Raw genomic sequence first — 23,628 nt, 5'->3', positions numbered from 1 at the left:
GACATAAAAGGCTGGAGCTGCATGAGGACTTTTACTTAATCTTATAATTCCTTTTTTCAAAAGATCTCTACATTCTAATGAAAACTCTTCTCTATCTCTTGCGGAATAAGGGATTTTATTTGGAACATTTATCTCTTTTGTCGGATCTTTTAATTTAATGCTTACTAATTCGTTATTTGTATTTTTAATATCTAAAGGATTTTCAGCACAAATTTCATTCAAAAGTTCTTCTATCTTTATTTCAAGATTATTTTTTGGGATATTTATTTGAAAGTATAAATTTAAATAACATGTCTCCAATATAGAAAATATTTTAAATTTTAAGATCTTATCTATAGTAGTAGTCGGTATTTTTATACGTTTTGATTTTTGATTTATTGAAGAATCGTGTGGAGCTTTTAAAACTATATATGTTAGTTCTTGAATGAATGGATGATATAGCTTTAAAAAGTTATTTCCTATGATAAAATCCATTCCAGAATCTAACATGTATATAGATGGAACAATGAACCTATAATTTTGAATAAAAATTTCAACCATCTCTGCTTTTTGGTCAATTTTATGTATTGATTTGTCAGCTATTCTAACTCTTAATGGTTTCTTTAATTTTTTCCAATCAAGTTTTATATTTGAACTAGCAAAGCATTGTGTTGCTCCAGAATCTATGAAAGCATTTATAAATTTTTCTGTTATTTTTATAGTAATAAATGTAGCATTATTACTCAGTCTCTGAGTCTGTTTCCGAGACATTCAAAAATATAGTCTAAGTTATCATCAGATTCTTCTAAAGGTTCCATGAAACAAGACTTAGCGATTTCTATTTGTTTAGTAAGATCCTTTTTATCCTTCTTTTTCGGACATTCATTTGCATAGTGTCCTTCTTCTTGGCAATACCAACATTTACAATTTTCTTTTTTATTTGGGCAATAATCACTTTTTTGTCTCTTATTTTTATTGTTATTTCTTTTTCTAAAATACCTCTTTTTTCTCCAGTTTGGATAGTATTTTCTTTTTCTAAATTGATACTTTCTTTTTCTTTGAAAATTTTTATTAAGACCATATTTTTGAGGTATCTCTTCATTATCCTGACAGCAAATTCTAATTATATTTGCAAATCTTTTTTGAGTTGCTTCTTGCATACAACGTTCTTTTATTTCCTCTCTTATTGCAGAGGTTGCTCCACCAAAATTATTTTCAATTGTTCCTCTATTTATTTCTCTTATAAATCTTCCCATAATAAATTCGTTAGCAGGATATGGAAGTTTTGTTATATACATATTAAGATAATGATTTTTATCTTCTTCTTTTAATTTGTAATAATGTATTCTATATTCACATATATAAGACTCCACATTACATAGATCATATATGTGAATGTTAGCTAAATGGTTTTTTGCTTCTTGATATTCTTTATTATAGACTTCTTGTTTATGATCTATAATATTTTTTCCAAAAATTTCTTTATATAGAATCATCATTATATATAATATCTTATCATAAGCTGTTATTTTTGTTGCTAATTCTTCTATTATTTGGTTTTCTATTGATGTCATATAATCTCTTATAGCTCCTTTAGTATGAAACCCTATGTAATTCCAAATGTCTCTTCCAGATAATTCATTAAGTTTTGGATTAGTAAAGGCTTCTAATAAGAAGGAATTCAACCAGTTTTCGAAAATTTCTTTTTCATTCGTTTTACAGTCTAGATCGAGTATTCTTTCTCCTTCCATTTCCTGGATTTTAGGAACGTATTTTGATGGTATTTTTGTATACTTTGAATCTTTATTTATAAACCCCTTTTTAAAAGCATAATTATCAAAACCTGTTTCCCATTTAAATTGAGATTGATTATCCCTAGATGTTCCAGCTTCATTTTTTACTTGTATTGGAATTGCTGGTTCTTCGTCACTTGAATAATCTAGGATGTGTTCTTCATTTTCTATATTTTCAGAATTTACTATTTCTTCTTCTATCTGAAATCCCTGTTCCATAATATTATTTTCTTGAGCCATTTTTAATTGTTTAAAAAGCATTGTAACTTCTTCTAATTTTTCTTCAATATTCATAATTTTAGTGGTGGTTTTACTTTTAAATCTGTTATGTTGATTATATTTTGAAATTTTATGGATACTAGTATTTCTTCAAGCATATCTACTATAGAATTTAATTGTGGGTTAAAAGTATGATAAAGATGTGGGGAATCATTTCCATGATAACATTTCTTAGAAATTCCGTGTGAAAAATAAGTTTTTTCAGGTTTTTGAAGTCCTTCAATAAAGCTTATAGTAAAATAAAGATTTTGAGAAAAATCATTTTGTATTGATTTTAAGAATTCGGTGTCATTACAGTTAACATTAGTTAAAATCATTAATTTTTGATCTATTAATTTTGATAACTTAATTATTTTTTCTCTTAAATCTTCTAATTTACTTTTTTCCATTAGGTGACGCTTTTCTTTGTGAAGAGCTACGGTTTTAAGTGAAAAGTGTGACTTTAAAAAGTGTGGTTTAAGTAAGCAAATCTTTAAATCTGTACAGATTTAGATCTGTACCATATAATTTTCTATTAAATAATATTCCAGGCGCATATGAATCATGATATACATATTGTTATCAGATTAATTAAAAAAATAGAAAAAGAAGATACGTGTCGATCTATGGAGGCACCTCGGGCTCTAGTCAGAGGTCCCCCTATCTTCCAGAAACTTCCACACTATACTCGCCACTTCAAGTATGTGCAAATCCAAAGTGCGGTGCTGATTGTGCCACGTGTTCAAAATGCCACGTCATCATCCGAGGTGGCCACAGCTATAACCTTGTAATTGATACGCCTACTTTCAACTCTTTTCTCTTCTTCCTCCTCCTCTTTCCTATCCCCGTGTTTTTTCTCAGCTTTTCCTTTTTCTCTGTTTTGCTTCAACGACCAGCACCCATCGTCGTTTTGTTGTTATTTTTTTCTTCTTTTTGCAGATAGAGCTCTGTGTTCTGCTTCTGTCTGCGTTTTGAGCTTATACTTCTCGTTTGGAGATTTGTTTTCTTTTTTTTTTTAAATTTTTGTTTTTGTTGGTTCTCGCGATGAACGGAAACGAAGGAGCGGCGGAAGAGACGAAGGTGGAGGAGGAGAAGAAGGAGGAAGAGTGCAAGGAGAAAATGGTGTACATGTGGGGCTACCTTCCCGGAGCCTCGCCGGAGAAAACTCCGATACTGTCTCCGGCGTCGGTAAGCCTCTCTGATCCCTCCATCGCCGGAGATTCCTGGAAAGACGTTTGTGGCGGCGGTTGTGGATTCGCCATGGCCATTTCAGGTTCGATACTTCAATCCCTTGACTCTCCGATGACTAGAATCCAGATCGAAAACGGTTACATAGTTTCGCGAACGTTCTAGATCTAAATCCTTTAGGAACAGATCCTGGAACGTGTTCCCCCTCCCCCCTATTAGTTCCAGTTGTTGAATGAAATCTGAATTGGTTGATTTGTGTTTTTTGTGGTTCCATTTTTTCGCTGCAGAGAAAGGGAAGCTGGTGACGTGGGGCTCCGCGGATGATGAGAGCCAGAGTTATTTGACGTCGGGGAAGCGTGGGGTAATGCAGTTCGCGTCCTTGTTTTGAGTTGATTTTTTAGGTCTGAATCGGTGTTGGAATTGATTTTGCAACTTGTTTTGTTGCATGTGTCGGTTGAAGGAGACTCCAGGAGCTTTTGAGCTCCCCACTGATGCTGCAGTGCTGAAGGCTGCTGCTGGTTGGGCTCATTGCGCCTCGGTCACTGGTAATGCTTCTAATTCCCCCTATCTTGTAGATGTTGAAAGGTCATTATTTTTTGAGATTGTTAATTTGAGCTTTGAATCAGTTTAGTGGACTACCAGTGAGAGCCTGAAATAAGAACGAAGAAGGATGTTGATTTCTAGTTTAATTGCTTGGATTTCAATTTTTTTAAACTATGAATTAGTATAAAAGAGTGATATTCTGCTATGATACGGTTGTGATCATAATTTTTCAGATTAACTAAATGGGATTTAGTATATAGCCCAGCAATTTTTGGTTGCTTTCGTATAAGAGAATAGTTAAAGGGCTTATCATAGTCAATGGCATCGCTGTAGTATATAAAAAAAAGTAGTGTGGAATTAATTTGAAAACATAAATATATAATACTTAATTTGGCCTCCTGAAATCTGGCCTCGGACTTAAATTGACATCTAAGACTTTAATTGATCCAAATTGGACCTCCAAATTTACAATGCGCGTTAGCCCTTGAGCTCATTTCCGGTAATGCCGTAATGGTATGTTGATTTGGCATGTTAATTTGTCACGCTGGATAAAACAAATCAACATCGTTTTATATTGGCACCCAATCTTCAATGAAATGATGTCGTTTCACACGAATGAGGTAAAATGCATATCGTTTTATGACCATCACTAGTGAGAAAAAGATGTGTTTTGTGTGAAACGACGTCATTTCGTTCAAGATTGGGTGCCAATATGAAACGACGTTTTGTTCTATCCAGGATGGCAAGTTAAAGGGCCAAATCAACATGCTATTGACGGAGATGAGCTCAGGGGCTAACGCGAGTTACTGTTGTAATTTTGGAGTCTAATTTGGGTCAGTTGCCATTTTAGGGAGTCAATTTAAGTCCGACCTCAAATTTTAGGGTATTAACTCCTATAAGATCAATGGTTGAATCGAAGAAAATTAAACTATATAAAAATGTCTTTCAATGAAGTACACTAAGATTTTCATGCAGTAACTAGGATCTCAATTTTATAAGATTTTTATTTGTTGAATTAGTAAAGATGGAAAGAAAGATGAAGAAATAAAATATTTGAAATTCATTTTAACATTATCGTTACATGCTGAAGATTTTAGTCAAGTTCATACACAATAGCTTGGAAGGAAATGAAAGTTATTTCCAATTTTTATCCTTTTAGTTCAGTGTCTGATGTCTCCCCATTTACTTATTATGCCCATATTAGATACTGGTATGGGCATGGAAATTTTGTGAAAAATAGGACATTCGTTTGGGAGTATATTATACCAAAAAAAAAAAAAAATTACAAATAAATAAGTAATTCAATAATAAAACAAACAATTTGAGTAAGGTACCAGTAAAAATATCTAAAGAGACATAAGATTTTGCCGACTTTATAATAGTAGTTGTTCTCATTTAAAATAAATCAATTAGTTTAGCCTAGAGATTTGATATTTTATGAAGACATATTTGTATTTTGGTAATTCTTTTGTTCTAATATTTAATCAATAAGCTCCAAGTCTGAGTGGACGGCAATGTTTCGGGTGGAAACATTTTAACCTATGTTTTAAAGGCCAAATACTAGATCATAAAAAAGATTTCGATATAACAACACATACCATTACTGTTGAAAAGGTTTTAAATTTTTATTTAATTTTCTGGGTCTGTTAACTCACCTTTGAAAGGAGAATCACTTAGTGGGAAAATTTTAGTTTGTAGTTAACTCAGCGTTCAGTGTTTCAAAGAATGACTTGAAATAGCTTACCCTTAGGTAATGGCCCAGAGATAACACTAACACCTTGCTATTGAATTTAATGCTCCATTTGTAGAAGAAGGTGAAGTCTATGCATGGGGATGGAAAGAATGTGTGCCTTCTGGTAAAGTTATTACTGATTTCATAGCTGCAGGAAGCCTGCAAAAGGATATTTCTGGGAAACAAAGCTCATCAATAGCTGATCAAGGTACTAATCATCACATACATATGCATCAAAATAATTTAACATCAAAGAGAGTTCTCTGATATCATTTCAGGTAGCTAATGGAATTTGAGACGTTAAACAGGAAGCCCACAAAGCTCAAACACAAGTAGTGGGTCAGACTCTCATCATGACAACAAGAAAGCTGGAGAGGAAGCTATTAAGAGAAGAAAAATCTCATTTGCGAGACAGGAATCCGACAGTCCAGCATCTGGAGATGAATTCTTTACTGTTTCACCTTCTCTTATTACCCTTGGGCCTGGGGTCAAGATTACCTCTGTAGCAGCTGGTGGGAGGCATACACTAGCACTGTCAGGTAATTCCCTTTGTGTCTATCTGTACCTAGTGATTATGATCCTATGATCCTCTAGGTGTAGCTGGTTTGTTCTTGTGGTTACAACATATAGTTTTGTAGGTTCTATGAAGTATGAAGATATGGAAGGTTTTTTGATGTAAAGCAAGACCCCTGATGCATCATGTTTTCACCAAAGTTTTCAGATGTGGGACAGGTTTGGGGTTGGGGCTATGGAGGTGAAGGACAGCTAGGTTTGGGTTCTCGAGTGAAGATGGTGTCATCTCCTCACGTTATACCTTGTATGGAGTCCACTTCTGGGAAAGATAGGTCATCAACTGCTCATCAAGGAAGTGGCGCTGGGGCACAAGTATCAAAGGTTCCTGGAAGTTATGTGAAGGAAATTGCTTGTGGAGGTCGGCATAGCGCTGTTGTGACAGGTCAACATTTCATTGCTCTCTTGTAGTCTTGCACAAGTATATCTTTGTTATATGAGCTGCACTAAATATTTATATCATATGCTATGAAGGCCAAATTCACTTTTAGAATACTATAGGCTAGTTACTAAACTCGAGATGGTCATTATGGTCGACAGAAGTCCAGCTAATTATAACCAAGGACCATTTTGATATGTAAACTGATTTTTTCTTATTTTTTTTGTGTAGATGCTGGGGCACTCCTTACTTTTGGCTGGGGCCTGTATGGTCAGGTGAGCTTGTTATTAAAATACATTTTAATATTTTATTAGTTCATTTTTTGTCTAGAGGGAAGGCATTTATTGTATTGACAATAATAAGTTAGAATGCACACATAAAAAAGCTCCAACTAGTGATTGTGGGACAAATTTGTTTTTGTTTATTTTTATTTATTGTGCTGTTGGTAGATTCATTTCAATCCAACTTTTTTACATAGATGCCACGGCCTAGTGAGGAATGGCTTTGTTATTATCTCAACCCCGGGATTGTTCAAAAATTGTGGCAGAACCTACCGTTAGTTATGTAGTAGGGTAAACCACCAAAAATGCACCCGAATAATTTTGTCGCTGACAAAAATACACTCGAATTTTGTTATTGACAAAAATGCCCTGAAATAATTTAAAAACGCGACAAAAATGTCCAACATTAGTATTCTCAAAATATTGCTTTAGAGATTGAATTTTGATGCGGTTGTTTGCAAGCATGATTAGAAAAATGAGATATTGTTATCCTTAAAATTTGGTGATCTTTCGCTAAGTATATATTATTTTTGTGATTTTTTTTTTGTCAACAACCAATAATAGTTTTAAAAAATCACAAAAAAATATATACTTAGCAAAAAATCACCAAATTTTAAGGATAATATCTCATTTTTCTGATCATGCTTGCAAAAAATTGCATCAAAATTCGATCTCTAAAACATTTTTTGAGAAATACATATTTAATATTGAATATTTTTGTCGCGTTTTTAAATTATTTGAGGGCATTTTTGTCGATAGGAAAATTCGAATGTATTTTTGTCAGTGACAAAATTATTCGAGTGCAATTTTGGTAGTTTGCCCTATGTAATAGTATAGTTATGGACCATATTGGACCATGACCCAAAAAGAAAATTGTCTATTCACAGAATTGTTGAACAGACTAAGTATTTGAAGTTTCTTTGTTTTCTAGAAGGAAGGGAAAAAATGCATAAGATGATAAAGTGGATTTGGGAAATCTTATGTTCCATTAAGTTGAAGGAGATACAGATATAGACAACTAACTGTATGCAAGAAAGTAAGGGTATAACACAACTAACTGTATGAAAGAATATAAGGTATGCAAAATAACCTTATCAATGAAACCAATGCCACCAATAAATTAGGATAGGGTTTACTACTTAAGCTTCAGACATCGGGAGTCCGGCAAAGAATATCTTAAATGTTTTTGTTTAGTTTTATGTAGGGAAACTATTTGGATTTCTTCTTTTTTTTTTCTTGACATTTTTATTATAGTTTATTCCCAAAAGTACTATGTTAAGGAAGATTCCAGATGTAGGAAATATTGAATTTGCTGTTTAAGTGTGTTGAAAGTTTCAGACCATTGTCAATATGACCGTGTACTCTTTGTTGCTGCGGCCAGCATGTGCCAATCGTATCTGATTGCTCATTTTGAAACGTTGATGCTTTAGATCCATAGCTTCTATTATCTACAAGCTCATCTTGAGTAGTTACATGCCTTCTCTTGGCCTTGCCCAGTTCCTAGGCCTTGAATAATATACATTCATTTCCACTCAAATAGTAACTACTTTGGATGGTTTTCTCGTTCAGTGATTTGTTTTCGTAAAAGACATTTTAATGGCTCATCTATAATATTCCCTTTACCATTTTGCATTTAAATTCCTGTAGTGTGGAAAAGGTACCTGATATATTGCTTGAAGTGTGGATGCTTTATGTACGTACCTACCATGATATACAAGCTAAATACAATCTTGAGTTTTGAGTTGTAGCTTCACTTCTCATGCCGTGATCCAATCCTTATGGTTTGAATATTATAACTTTATTTGTAGTCAAAAGAATAACTACCATGAGGAGAAATATTTTATCATTTAATGATTTGTATGATTCTTATTCTTATGAGACATTTGAGTGGCCCATGCAGAATTTCTTGACAATTTTACATTTAAACTTCATGTAGTGTGGACAAGGGAATAATGCTGATCAACTGAGACCAACCCTAGTTCCATCTTTATTGAGTACTACTGTGGAAAAAATTGCAGCGGGACTTTGGCATACATTGTGTGTTACTGTAGATGGTCATATTTATGCATTTGGTGGGAATCAGTTTGGACAATTGGGTACTGGTAGTGATCAGCCTGAGGTACATATCTCTAACTGAATTATCTGAGTTTTGCTTTCTCTACAATAATGCTCAACAAACAGAATTCAATAGAAAACTACATACTCATAAAGACGTGTTAGATAGCACTTCACCTAGTGAGACAATGCATGATTATTGTCATTGCTGCTTCTTCTGTTGATATGTTCAACGACCCAAAGTTATTTTAACATATGATTTTATATGTAAATTATAAGCTAGCTGTATGAGTATCTCTTTTGCGAAGTGCTTGCATTTGGCATTAGTTTAGGACTGGAAGATTAAATTATTTGAAAATAATATATGTCCCTCTTGTCTGTTACAAGTATGATGAAGTGATGCACCTTCTGATGACCAAGTTCCAACATTATAACAATATAACTAAGCTTTTTACTCCAGGAAGAGTTGGCTACATGCATAAGGCAGCACCATAGTATCCTATCGTAATTCCTAATCATAATTTCTAATATAATGGATTAGATTTGGAGATCAACCAATTTCTGATAATATATATGTATAGAAAAAGATGCTACTCTTAAGAATTCTCGTATGTGGCAAGTCTGTATGTCCTTATGGTCAAATAATGAATAATTCAGATTGTGCTTGTTTCAACTTTGTGCTCTTAATAGATATTTTTGGTTTCTATCCAAAAGTTTTCCTTATGCAGCTATCATTTTAGATGTACAAATGTTAGCTTTGAAGGTTAATTATCTGAATATAGTCCATCTGTAATGATGTTCCAAATCATGAAAATTACAAGTGTAACCATATTGTGTAACTCATTTATTTTTCCTATTTCAGACCTTGCCTAAACAGTTGGAAGCTTCCCGTTTTGAGAATAAGCATTCTAGTATGGTTTCTTGTGGGGCTCGTCATAGTGCTTTGCTAACAGGTATTTCCTTCCCGTTTTGAGAATAAGCATTCTAGTATGGTTTCTTGTGGGGCTCGTCATAGTGCTTTGCTAACAGGTATTTCCTTGTGTGTGCTCTATTAATGATGACCATGTGATACTCCAATCAGATTTGTTCTTTGAATCGTTAGTAATTGAAAGTTCACACCCATTTCAAGTTTTTAAATTTCAACTATGATGCCCTTTCTCCAGTCAAGAGGTTGCCTATGCCTAGTCTCGTCCTTAGCAAATATCTTTCATTCACATTAGCGTTCATTTTGGTTCAAATATATTCTGTCATTTTTGTGGACAAGTAAAAGAATTTTTGTAAAGTCTAAGAATTCAAGTTTGCTCTTTACTAGTTTCATCATAAGCCGAGTCATGTATTACACGTTCATCCTAAAATTTTTCCCTTTGTTTTAACTTGAAGAGGATGGTCACCTATTTACTTGGGGATGGAACAAATATGGCCAGGTATTTTAACTGCCTATTTAAAGTTTAGCTTATTTTTGTCTCTCAACTTTATGAATTCTAATTATCATATATCTTCACCAGCTTGGTTTGGGAGATTCTACTGACCGAAATGTCCCTTGTCAAGTTCTTATTGCCGGTTGCCGACCTAGAAATGTTGCCTGTGGTTGGTGGCATACACTGCTGGTGGCTGATAAGAACCTGGTTTGACTCAATATGCCCATTAGCATTGACAGGGTTGCACAGTTTTGATAGGTTACTGACTAATCGACATTTCTCTAGTGGAATGTAGATATGTCCAGAATCAACCAGCATGTTTCTTGGTTTGTTTCCTCTTCTCTATTTCTGTCTACCTGATTTTCCTGTCTTGATTTCCATTTCTAGATTTCTAGGTGTAGCTTGGCACTAACTTGGAAGTGCTTGAAGTGTTCTTAGTTTTCATACACAAGACAATAAAAGAGTGTTAAACGATTGATTGTAATTTATAGCGCCCATGGCGCCCTTTATTTGTGAAGGAAGTTTCCATTTTAGGGCACAGCTTGAGCTTTAGTGATCTGGCTTCTTGGCATTCTGATATTTTCTATAGCTGAATGATATGTTTTGTGCCATGGAAGAAAAGGTATGTTTACATACAGTTTTGTTTTTGTCGTAATTTCATGGCTTGTGGGGTTAGGGAAATTTAGAGAATAGTCTTTCAATAAGGAAGGAAATCATCTTTAAAATAAAACTAAACACAAGCCATTTTAAGGGTAAACATTTTTTCTCTCTACCTCATTCATCTTAAAGTACATTATATTTATATTAGAATATAAAAGACTTAAAAATATTTTTCTCGCCATGTACATTGACATTGCTTATTCTAAAACGACGTTCATATAATACTTGGTTGGATTGTTCATAACTCATAATGAGGAAATACCGGTATCTTCGTTGTGATGAAAACTAGAAGCAGCTCGGAACGAGTTTATCAATTTTGTTGTGGCACTATGGAATTATTGACGGTATCATTGTGATAAAGTAGCATCTTAGGTGAGTGTTAGGAATTAGGATTGGATTAAAGGTGGTGAGGAATGAAGTAAAATATGATTGGTTGTGTTGGACAAGGTTATAGAATCACCTTAATCTCTTGGTCAAAATTTGAATATTATTACGAGTTTATTTTTTATGTACGAATAATATAAAAATATTTTATGCAGTTGTTGCTATTATTATTATTATTATTATTATTATTATTATTATTATTATTATTACAGTGCGAGAATAAAAGGTAATATTTTGTTGAGGAAGCACCATATAATTAGAGGTACATTAAAATTTTTCTTACATTGAAGGCAATATAAAATCAAATCTTATTACTATACAGAAACTATGTAAAATTACAACATGTATGGGGTCTTTTTGTAATAAATAAAATAAATATAAAAATTATACATATAGAAACATTATTTATCGCGTCCTATCTACATATCTTGTCGTTGTAGAAGACGAGATAAGTAAGGAATGTTAACAAAATATTTTACCAGAATTAGGTACTGCTACCTTATTGCTTTGGTAAATCGAGGCTTCAAGTACAAGCTTGTCTAGGTTGTAGGTGATGAACATGTGTGTGCTGATATTTGAGGCTCATGGGAGGTTTCTAATACACCAAGTCATGGAGTTATACATCCAAGTCGTTGATATTGGCGGCGGTGGAGCTGGCCCGTCTACATCTGCCAGACCTATCTAGTGTGTTTAGGCACTACCACAAACTGGACTTTGATACGATGGAGGAGGATACACTTTGCGGCATCGATGGGGTAGGTGATGAATACAACATGGACGTGGGCTTTGAGTTTTGAGTGGGCCACTGGTTCAAGAGTAGAGAAGCTATTCATATGCGGTGAAGAAATAGTATTTGGCGGGCTACAGAGTACAGAGTGGTAGATTCTAATTATCTGAAGTACTATTATCAATGCAAGCAAAGCTTAACTAGGTATATGTGGAGCATATGCTTCACTTAGACAAAATCTTAGTTATTTGTTAGTAATTAGTCACCATTTATGTTTTGAGTCATTTGTGGTTTTTGTTTTTTAGGGATGAGTTACATGTTTGCTTGGCACCTGATGAGCCAAAATTGATACGATCGTATTATTAGTAAGTGTACCAAATTGCATTAAATAATACCGTAGTGAGTGGATATCGTTTTCACGAGGATTAACGGATTGAAGCAAGCAACGTCAACTTGAATATCTAATTAGATGAATCAAACCTTGGCAAGAGGAGGTTGGAACGTGAAGTGAAAGCAAAAACAGAGAAGTGAGAATTAATTTTGTTCTAATTATTGGGCGAGAGAAGGTTTAGAGAATTAGGAAGAAATCAAGAATAAGAAATGATTTAGGAAGAAATCAAGAATAAGAAATGATAAAGGTTTCGGAGATGTTTAATTATTAGAAAAAGTAATATTTGTGTTTTTTCTAGTTTGACTCGTGCAAAAATTTTTTCACAGCAAATCATTTATAATTAAATTCTAATTTTTTGGAAATATAATTTCTCTGAACTTAATTAATTACCAATTTCTTGGTTAATTAATTAAGAGAAAAAGTTAAACACAGTTTCAATTTAAAGCTACGTAATATTCAAAAATTATACCTAGTTGAATTAAATTTCACTTTTCAAAAACTAGTTCTAAATAATTAATTGAAGATTATGAGATGAGTTTCAAGCTAATTTTGATATTAAATTTTTTAAAGTAATAACAAAATTCAAGACAAAATTAAAATATTTTTCAATACTTCTAACTATTAATGATGAAAAACAACACTCAATCTTGAAAACATAAAAAAGTATGAATTAAAATAAAAAAAATACTTGCATAACTAATCCATAAAAATAAAATAGAGCTCCTAACCTTTAACAATGGAGGTTTAGTTATTCATGGTAGAAAAGAATAACTAAACTAATGAAGAGATGATGATCGGGATTCAAGGATCCTAAATCCTAGATTCTCTCCTAAATTATCTAGATGTGATTCTTGTTCACTTATTTATATCCTAAGTCCTAACTAAATCTAATCTTATCTTTAGAAGAATAAGATAACAAAAACAATAATTCAAATTTATCATAAAATTAGTTCTTATCTTTCTAGAAGAATAAGATAATAACTTTATTCAAATTCAAATTTAATTTAAATCTTAACAATCAAATCTTATCTTTTTAGAAGGAGTTCGTTGCTAACTAATCACTTAAATCTTGAATCTTGAGTTGAATTTAAGCTTTCTGGGAGGAGGAATGGACATTGGCGCTAGGCTTGAGTGTGTTGGCACTGGGCTTCATGATTCTGACGCCCAGCTTGGCCTTCTGGCGCTGGGCTTGGCATCCTAGCGTCCAGCTTGGTGTTCTGGTGCCCAACTTAGTGTTTAGGCGCCGAGCTTGGGATTTGGGAATCCAGCTTGATGATTTGGACGCTGGGCGATCACTTTCTCTTCCTCTCCCGAGAGCTTGTGTTTTCTTCAGAATTTCATCGTTATTTTATTAATTATATCGTGAAAACACAATTATTCTAACACAACTCCAAACATATGATAAGTTATCAAACTTTACTAAAAACATAAGAACTTTGATTTAAAACTAAGAAAACTAATAAAAAAGAAACTTAAAAACGACTAAAGATGCTTATGCATCACAACATTGACAAGAAAAGCAAAAAAAAAAAAATAATAAAATAGTTTTTCTTAATAAAAATAATTTGAAGAGGTTTGTAAATTCAAGTCCAAATCAAAGTGAGATTTTCAATAATTTCCATGATTACATACGAACTTATCGGATCTTGATGAATCTTGTATATTTTAGGAATCAAGAATTTCAAAGACTAAGTTTCAGATTGTATTATCAAAACTTTTTTAGACTTGTATGATCCTTGAAGCAGTTTACTCTATAATTTTTAACCAGAAAAAATATTTGAAGTTCTTGATTCTAAGTATTTTGTTTTAAGGCAGCTTTTAGCGAATTTTCAATTGATAATTTTGGACAAGTTGGACCAAGTTACTAGGTGATAAAGTACTTCTCGGATCTAGTTACCCAAGCCTTTTTTTGGCATAGTTACACTACAAGCACATAACTAAGATTTTGTTCATCAAGACATCGATGTCTCGAGCTTCTTTGGACTCTAAATGTTTTGTTTTCAGACAATTTTTTAATGTGAATTTTCGATCGATAATTTTGAGCCAGTTGGCCTAAGTTATTGGGTGATGAGTCGTCCCTTGGATTTACTTGCCCAAGTCTTTTCTTGAAACATAAACATCACAGATACATAACTGGACTCTAGTCATTGGTGCTCAGAGCCTTATTGATTTGGATTTTTCGATCTTTTCATATTTTTTTTGAGAATACTACTTCAAGATCTTGGATGGCTGAATCTCATCATATGTCTCTAAAATTTTGTTTTTGGAGATTTCATCTCCTTTTTCCCAAGATTCATTCGAATAACTTGGGTCCATAGAAATAACCACACTTTCAATAATAACCACCACGTTTCAATTTGACTTTTTTTGTTTATTATTCATTCTTTTCATTAAAGAACTACTCCCTTTATATAAGTGGAATACACAAAGGACAAGTGTAAGTAGTAAGCATTTAAAAGAAAAACAAAGAAAATGAAAAAACTGAAAAAGAAACATGATGTATAAAAAAGAAAAAAAAAAAGAAAACAAAGATAAAATAAAAGAAAAAAAATGAATGAAAAACTAACCACTAAAACAAAATACAATTATCAAATTTTACTCATAATTACCATTTTGTCTTTTGTCTCTAGACTTTCTTCGTGTGTTCTTCTAGTATTCGGAAGTCCTTATTTTTCCGTTCACCACACCAAACTTAAAGTTTTGTCAAATTTCTATGTTTAAATATTTTAAGTGGTATGAGGATGTATGTGTATGCTTGGATAAGAAGGACAAAAAATAGTGAAAAAATGACAAAAAAAATGGTAAGAGAGAGATAAATAACACAATGGTATGTATAAAAAGGAAAGAAACAAAGATGATCATGCATGCAAAAGTTACTATTTTTTTTTCAAATAATTAAAAGAAAAGAATTTAATGGAAAAGAAAAAAAAAGATACTCACGAATTTGATTATCTTTCACAACTTTATTACTTCTTTGTGAACAACTCTTTTTTATTGTTAGATTAAGCCTTCTTTATGCTTGTACCACATGTTTAGAATTTTCTTCCAGTAAAATTTTGTGCATGCACATAGTGGAATTTATTCTTTTCAGATTGCTGATTGTCCACCCAATGGCAGTCTTATGTTCCCTTAATACTTGCAGTAGCCCTTTTTCTTTTTCTTTATTTAATGAAGTTTTTATAATCATCAAAAAAGTTTTCTTATCCTCCGGCTCTTCCCTTTCTTCAAAATTTAAGTGCCGTGGAGAATTCTTTAGGACCCCTTTACTAAGGACTTCTTGAACCAATAAATCAATCAAATCACCCTTTATGATTTCTTTTGGCTCACTGAGATATGGACCCCTTATATTGATTTTCTTGCATCTCTTCGTGCAATTTGACATTATTTTATTTGAGAGGGAATATTTTTACATTTTTGTCAATTGCTTGGCAATGTGCTCCACTTGTACCCCTAAATTCTTGATAGAACTCTCGTAGTTTTTGAAGTTTATTCTTGTCTCTTGCATGAAATTTTAGGTTTGCTGAACAAATTTAACACTGAATTGAGACAATCTTTCCACAGCAATCTCAAGAGTTGATGGATCCTGAAGATTCTGAAATTGCATTGAATTTACTTGTTGTTGGTATGGAGCATTGAAGTGTCGTTGTCCTTGATTTTTCCAACCAAAATTAGGGTGACTCCTCTATTCAATGGAATATGGGTATCCCTTATACTTAAGAAACATCCCATGTAGTTTACTTGCTCAGTGGTGGACTGGAATAGCTTACACCTTTCATTCCTATATACTCCTCCACACAAGTCACACATAATAAAGTACATTTATTTTACTTATTTTGTGAGTGAGGAGATTCATTGAAACAAGTGTATATTAAGTGCTAGGATTATATCCATGCTGTCCAACTCTATTGCTCATTGCATACACAAACAACGAAAAGAAAATCAAACGCACCGTGCGGAATAAAGAAGAAAAGAAGAATTATAAGAATAAAGAAAAAAAAAGAAAATAAAACAAAATAAAATAAAACATGATCTAAGTTGGTGATTCAATCGGACATATGTTGTCAATCTCAATTAATCTCCGGTAACGGCGCCAAAAACTTGATGAGCCAAAATTGATACCCTCATATTATTGGCAAGTGCACCAAATTTCATCAAGTAATACCATGATGAGTGGATATTGTTCCTACAAAAATCAACGATTGAAGCAAGCAACATCCAATTGAATCTCTAATTAGATCAATCAAACTTTGACAAGAGGAGGTTGGAACGTGAAGTGGAAGCAAGAACAGATAAGTGAGAATTGATTTTGTTTTAATTATTGGGCGAGAGAAGACTTAGAGAAATAGGAAGTAATCAAGAATAGAAAATGTTAAAGGCATCGGAGATGTTTAATTATTAGAAAAACAATACTTGTGTTTTTTCTACCTTGATTCATGCAAAAATATTTTTACAACAAATCATTTATAATTAAATTTCAATTTCTGGGCAATCTAATTTCTCTTAATTAATCACCAATTCTTTGGACAATTAATTAAGAGAAGAGATTAAGTACGGTTTCGATTTAAAGCCACATAATAAAAAATTATCCCTAGCTGAATTAAATGTCACTTATTCGAAAACTAATTCTAAATAATTGAAGATTATAAGATAAGTTTTAAGCTAATTTTAATATCAAATTTTTTAAAGTAATAACAGAATCCAAGACAGAATTATAATATTTTTCAATACTTCTAACCATTAATGATGAAGAATGAAACTCATTCTTGAAAAAATAGAAAAAATGAATTAAAATAAAGAAAACACTTGCATTAATAATCCATAAAAATAAAACATAGCTCCTAACCTTTAACAATGAAGCTTTAGTTTCTGATGGTAGAAAAGAAAATAACTAAACTAATGAAAGAGATTATGACCGGGATCCGAGGGTCCTAGATCCTGGATTCTCTCCCAGATGATCTTGATATGAACTTTGTTGACTTATTTATATCCTAAGTCCTAACTAGAATTCAAATTCAAAAACTAAATATAATCTTATCTTTGGAAGGATAAGATAACAAGAATAAATTCAAATTTATCCTAAAACTAATTCTTATATTTCTAGAAGAATAAATTAACTTTATTCAAATTCAAATCTAATATAATTTAAATCCTAACAACCAAATTTTATCTGTCTAGAAGGAGTTTGTTGCTAACTAATCACTTAAATCTTGAATCTTGATTGAATTTAAGCTTCCTGGGAGGAGGAATGGACATTGGCGCTGAGCTTGAGTGTGCTGGCGCTGGGCTTGGCATCCTGGCGTCCAGCTTGGTGTTCTGGCACCTAACTTGGAGGTTTGGGCGCCCAACTTAGTGTTTGGGTGTTGGGCTTGGGATTTGGGCCCTGGGCGTCCACTTTGTCTTCCTCTCCTGGGAGTGCTTGTGTTTTCATCTAAATTTCATCCTGATTTGCTTAATTATATCCTGAAAACACAATTATTCTAACACATCTCTAAATATATGATTAGTTATCAAAATTTTACTAAAAATATAAGAACTTTGCTTATAACTAAGAAAACTAATGAAAAAAAAACCTAAAAGTAATTAAAGATGCCTAGGCATAAGCTTCGATGTTGTTTACTGACCATACCCAGTTAGATAGCACGATGCTTAGTGGCGTCATCTTACCTACTTTATCCGTAACATGGCATACAACTTCATGACTCGTTTTAAGTCCGCGGAAGAAAAACAGTATCTTATAAATGCGGTGTACTCACCAAGTCAAGCAGGATGGGAATGGTACATGTTATAGTGTGTTCTTTACGTTGTATTATATATTGTCACTAGAGTTATGTTTCTTATGTTGAGTTGTATTTTATGCACGCTTTAGATTTGTCCTTTTTATGTTGGGTTTATACTTCAATAACTATTATCTATACTACTAAATTGTATTAAAATATTTCTGAAATAGTTTACTTCAAACATGGTTAACACATAAATTATTCATGAGCTATTCATGTGGCGGTAAATGTCGAGGAAATGGATGGCGTTTGTCAATGGCTCATCATGCTTACTTTATTCGTCACATGGCAGCCAACTTCATGACTCGTTTTAAGTCACAAGAAGGGAAACAATATCTTATAAATGCGGTGTACTCACCAAGTCAGGCAAGATGGAAAGGGTACATGAGTGCTTTAGGTGATGTGTCTCAAGAGATAGTTAAGTGGGCAAAATCCTTTAAAAAATTCTTTTGGTTGCAACACTGCGATGAGGGACGTAGATATAGTCATATGACCACCAATCTTCCCGAGTGCATTCACGTTCTTTTGAGTGCAGTAGAAACTTTTCAGTTGTGGCGATTGTCCAATCCACTTGCAAGAGGTTACAATAGTTGTGGATACGAAAGGGTCTTGAAGCACAAGCACAACTTGCAGGTGGCCAAAAGTTTTTATCGAATATGCACGTGGCACACTGTGATAGACGATCACAGGTGTTCAGCGTGGAGGAGCTTGAGTAGCTTGAAGGGTGGAGTCAGATATCATATCATGTTCAATTGAACTCTCGGACGTTTGACTATGGCATGTTCTAGTCATTGCATTTATCATGTCTCCATGTAATTATGGCATGCGCAAGAGCTAGTATTGAGTCGAGTAGATATGTCAACCCTGTTTATAGGATGGATTCAGTGTTCAAGGTGTACAAGATGGACTGACTGTTGATTGCAGATGAGAAGTTGTGGCTAGATTGGCATAGCAACTAAAGTTGCGACCCAAGCCAACAACGCGAAGGAAGGTTAAGACTCAACCGCTGTCAACATGCATTAGAAATGAGTTAGGCCTTGTTGAGCGTAAGGAGAAGCATTATGGCTTGTGTAAGCAGGTCGAATACACACATCGGGGTTGCCCGAATGCACCCACAAAAGACTCGTGACTACATGTTATAGTGTGTTCTTTACATTGTATTCTATGTTGTAACTAGAGTTGTGTTTCTTATGTTGAGTTGTATTCTATGCATGATTTAGAGTTATCCTTTTTATGTAGGATTTATGTTTCAAGAGCTATTATCTATACTACTACATTGTATTAAGAGATTTTCGGAACAATTTACCTTGAACATGGTTTATCAAATACATAAGGCATAAAAATTATAAACAAACTCTCAGACTATACTTTAATGATCATGTTTAGATACACATAACCATACTATACTTAATAACATGGTTTTGAAAACGGAACCGGATTGGCTGGTCCGACCTGTCTAATTGTGAACCGGCAATAATAACAGTCCGGTTAGCCTTCTGAAAAATTGTTGAGCAGAAAACTGGTGGCGAGCCGCTAAATCGGCCGAGAACTAGCCAGTTGGACCGAAATGGAAATCGGCCGGTTTGAAGGAGATGGAGTCATTTTGATCACTGAATAAATTACTTGGTCCTTTCAGTCTCTCTCATTCAAGCCAAGCAGAAACCCAAACACATCATTCTCTAACCCTAGCCTTTCTTTGAGTCTCTGTCGCCATCTATTTGTCGAGTTACTGCTGCCGTCCATCCATCGAGCCACTGCCCCCCAAGTCTCCAAAGTCCAACCCCTGCTCTCTTCTTCCACGAGCTCGGCCCATCCATCGTCATCAGCTGCTCGCCGTCATCTGGTCAACGTCTACGGTCTGTCAGCATCGTCTTCAAAGGTCAGTGGCTCAGTGCTCACTTTTTCTTCGCTTGTTCTTTATTTTTTTTGGTTTATTGATTTACTTTGGTTTCTGCTGTTGCTATTTATTGATTACTGATTATTTCAAAGGTGTAACGACCTAATTCCTAGTACGTCATAATCATATCGAAAATGGAGTGTTATCAACTTGCTTTCTAGATATAATTATTATTATTTTGTAGTAAGCATGTAATCTTGTTAGCGCATACTCAATTTTTCGGAGAAAACTTTTTCTTTATACAAAAGGATATGGAGAAATAAATTAACATACATGAATAACAGTACAAAAAATAAAGTACAGCAATAAGAAAAGTAGTCATAATGATATACATCATGTACATATATACAGAGACGTCATAAAAAAAACAAGTTAATACATTCTTATACACCCTTTTGTCGAAAACATACATATATAAACACTAGACACTTTGGGGCCTGGCCCATAGAAGAAGCCCCTAGTCTAGAGCTAGAACAAGCCTAGCAAGTCTAACAAAATACTAGCCTCTTTGTGGGTCTAATCAAAAGTGAGAGTCTAAACCTAAAATATTGATGGTAATCTAAAGTGCCGTCAAAACGAGCTACCATATTTCAAATTGTCTGCAGTCAAGCATCGCTGTTAGAAGACAAAATCTCCACAACCTCCAGATATTCCTCAGGGTCCTCCTCGTCATCATCAGATATCTCTATGATCTCACAGGAATCTCGGGTACCGCTGTCACGACACTGATCCATGTGTATAGGTCCATTAGCAAACACAGGTCCGTCTGCTGGCATTTGCTCTAGTCCCTCTACTAAAGGACCTGACTGATCTCTTGATGGCACCTCCGATGAAAGTGTAGCAATCAATTTGGAAGGAAGATCCCCATCAGGCTGAGGTAAGGGAACATACTCGTCAGCTGGGACAAGCTGAGGGACTATCTGATCCCCTTGTTGTGCTGGATGAGGGTGTACAGGTCCATCTGAAAAAGAATGGTGAGCTGCGTCTGGGTGAAGCCTCGATAGTGAAAATTCATATGGTGCATCAGAATCAAAGTAGAGAGTGTTTGTTGGGTGCTGAAAAGGGTGACTACGTAATAGATACATGCGTACTTGAGGCTCGACTATCACTACATAGAAACTACGATGCACCAGGTCCTCGTAGATATACGGGTAATTAGTGTGGAATTTATAACCCACAAACTAACCGGCAAGTACACCGGGTCGTACCAAGTAGTACCTCAAGTGAATGAGGGTCGATCCTACGAGGATTGATGGACTAAGCAACAATGATTGAGTGATTTACTTAGTTATACAAATAGAAAAGAGTGTTGGGAGTTCAATTGCATCAAACAGTAAATTCAGAAAATCAGAATGCAAGCAGTAAATTGGTGTGAATAATATGGGAGAAAACAGTTAAGGTTTCAAAGATATCTATCTTTCGAGTTGACTTTTCTTACCAACTATTTTAATCATGCAAGATTCAATTCATGGAAAACTATATGTGACTAAACCCTAATTCCTTAGACCTTTTTAGTCTCCTTTAACCTTCATCAACCGCCAATTCCTTGGTTACTTGATTCCAATTAGAGGGTTAAGTTCAATTCTAGTTTATATGCCACAGAAACCCTAATTACCCAAATATAAGAGGATTATATATCACGTATCCCGTTAAGTCCAGATAATTAGAAATTTAGGAGAAATTATTTTCAAACTGTTGTTCAAGTAAAGAGTTTTTCCAACTTTTACAAGAACTCAATTAGAACACGGGTCATACTTCCGTTCCACCCAGATTCATAAGATAAAGAACGAAAACAATTCTTGAAATAGAAATCAGTACATGAATTAAAATAGAAAAATAATAGTATCAATCCATACAATAGACAGAGCTCCTAACCTTAACAGTGGAGGTTTAGCTGCTCAGGGTTCAGAGAGAAAACTAGGATTCAGAAAAACTGTAAATTGCAGAATGAGGTCTGAGAGAAGAGATGAGCCCGAACGGCTGATTCTTTTCCCTTTTATATCTAATCCTAATTAATGTAAACTATATTTTATAAAACTAAATAATATCTTTTCCTATTTATAAATAAAATAAAATTGTAATCAAAATAAAAAATAAAATCTGCGTTGATGGCTTCAATTGGCGTGGGTGATGCGGGTGCATCATTGCCTATTTTTAGTTGTTATTTTAGTATATTTTAGTTTAGTTTTCATACAAATTTTGTTAAAAAATAAGTAATAGCATGAAATATCTCTGTATGAAATAAAATCTCAAGCATAGGTGAATTTTAGCTAATATACAGGATAAATATGGCAAAATAGATCACACTAAGTGAAGTTTTGATTTTGAGTATTATTAGCACACTTAGTATATAAAGATCATCTTGTAGATTACCTTGATGCACTTATTTGATTGATGATAGGTAAAGGCTGAAGCAGAGAAGAGAAGAACCAGGAAAGCACCTTTGGCGCTACGTTTGTTCCAAGAGCTCCTGCGATATCGGAGAGGGGAAATTTAGTTGGCGACGCGTACGCATGAGGGTGACATTTTTGAAGGAGCATGCGCACGCAAGGATGAAGCGGCGGCGAGAAAGTGGTATTTTTGAAAGGCCACTGATGACTGGACTTTTGTGTGGTTTAGAATTCACAAATGGATTCTCGTTGCAATATAGTTTCTAAACCAACAATAGTCCTTTCATACAAAAAATTGTTTGTCACAAGTAACAAAACCCTAAATTTATAAACCGAAGTATTGAACCTCGGGTCGTTCTCCTTAGGAATTGCAATAAAGTGTCTTGTTATTGGTCATGAGTTATATTTGGGGTTTTTGAGATTTTAGACAAGAAATGTAAATGGCAATGAAAGTAAACTAATAACTATGAAAGCTCTTGGTAAGGTTGTGAGAATTAGAAGTCCTATCCTAGTTATCCTCCTCAATTGTGATAAAGAATTGTCCATTGCTACCACCTAGTTAACCTCTATAATGGAGGAACATTAAGTGGATGAATAAACTTGATTCCACAAGTCCTAGTCAACTCCCAAGGGAAAGACTAGCGTTAGTGATATCCAAATCAATTAGCAACTTCTAATTATTGATCAACAAAGGAATTAGATAACTCAAGCGTTACTAATTACTCTACCAAAGCCAAGAGTGATAAAATCTATACTAAAGTCCAACGAAGCATTTCATCAAACACTTGGGAGGCACAAAAGAAAAGCATAGTAAATTGATATCAAGAATAGAATCTAGCAACAATTGAATGTAGGAAATTAACAACAACAATCAAAGAAAACAAGATCTACATGAATTACCTCAAATTGCATTAAGAGAAAATAGAATGAATAAGAGTAGATCTACAAACAAAGTAGAAGAAAGTAATAACAACAATAGAAGAATAATGAATGTAACAACATAGAATTGAGAGGTAGAAGAAGAAGAAAGTATGAATTGAAACCTAGGTCTAAATTATTGAACTAAACCTAATCCTAATTCTAATCCTAGAGAGAAGTGAGAGCTTCTCTCTCTAAAACTAAAACTAAAACTAGCCTAATGTGTGTTATGATAGATGATCCCCCTTCTCCCCTCAATCCTTAGTCCTTTTGAGTGTTTTGGCGCCA

The 23,628-nt window shown here is 33.8% G+C and overlaps 1 protein-coding gene across 4 annotated transcripts; it reads left to right on the top strand.

Moving 5' to 3' along the window:
• The first annotated feature begins 2,838 nt into the window (after positions 1-2,838).
• LOC112743531 (ultraviolet-B receptor UVR8) lies at positions 2,839-10,736 on the top strand. 4 transcript variants are annotated; one of them, XR_003172008.3, is made up of 11 exons: positions 2,839-3,303; positions 3,506-3,579; positions 3,679-3,763; positions 5,570-5,701; positions 5,802-6,032; positions 6,215-6,448; positions 6,674-6,717; positions 8,660-8,842; positions 9,641-9,807; positions 10,159-10,202; positions 10,284-10,736. XR_003172008.3 is itself a non-coding variant. In XM_025792778.3 (11 exons), exons 1-11 carry the CDS (start codon positions 3,075-3,077, stop codon positions 10,407-10,409), a joined length of 1,470 nt encoding a protein of 489 aa, XP_025648563.1. In that variant the 5' UTR covers positions 2,839-3,074; the 3' UTR covers positions 10,410-10,736. The 4 variants fall into 4 exon arrangements, 2 of the variants coding, with proteins under 2 accessions (XP_025648563.1, XP_025648562.1); XR_011871004.1 differs by having other exon boundaries at positions 9,166-9,731; XM_025792778.3 differs by having other exon boundaries at positions 5,573-5,701; positions 9,641-9,731.
• The last annotated feature ends 12,892 nt before the right edge of the window (positions 10,737-23,628 follow it).

This window comes from Arachis hypogaea, chromosome 14 (genome assembly GCF_003086295.3).
Source record: "Arachis hypogaea cultivar Tifrunner chromosome 14, arahy.Tifrunner.gnm2.J5K5, whole genome shotgun sequence".
NCBI lineage: Eukaryota > Viridiplantae > Streptophyta > Magnoliopsida > Fabales > Fabaceae > Arachis > Arachis hypogaea.
Note: the sequence above shows the minus strand (reverse complement) of the source record. Positions and strands in the feature narration are given on the sequence as shown.

What these genes read in the sequence shown, in the direction of transcription:
- LOC112743531 (XM_025792777.3), top strand. Translation starts at nt 3,075, where the DNA reads ATGAACGGAAACGAAGGAGCGGCGGAAGAGACGAAGGTGGAGGAGGAG. An exon ending in GCATAGCGCTGTTGTGACAG is followed by an intron (nt 6,449 to 6,673) that starts GTCAACATTTCA and finishes TTTTTTGTGTAG; the next exon opens with ATGCTGGGGCACTCCTTACT. An exon ending in GATGGAACAAATATGGCCAG is followed by an intron (nt 10,203 to 10,283) that starts GTATTTTAACTG and finishes TATCTTCACCAG; the next exon opens with CTTGGTTTGGGAGATTCTAC.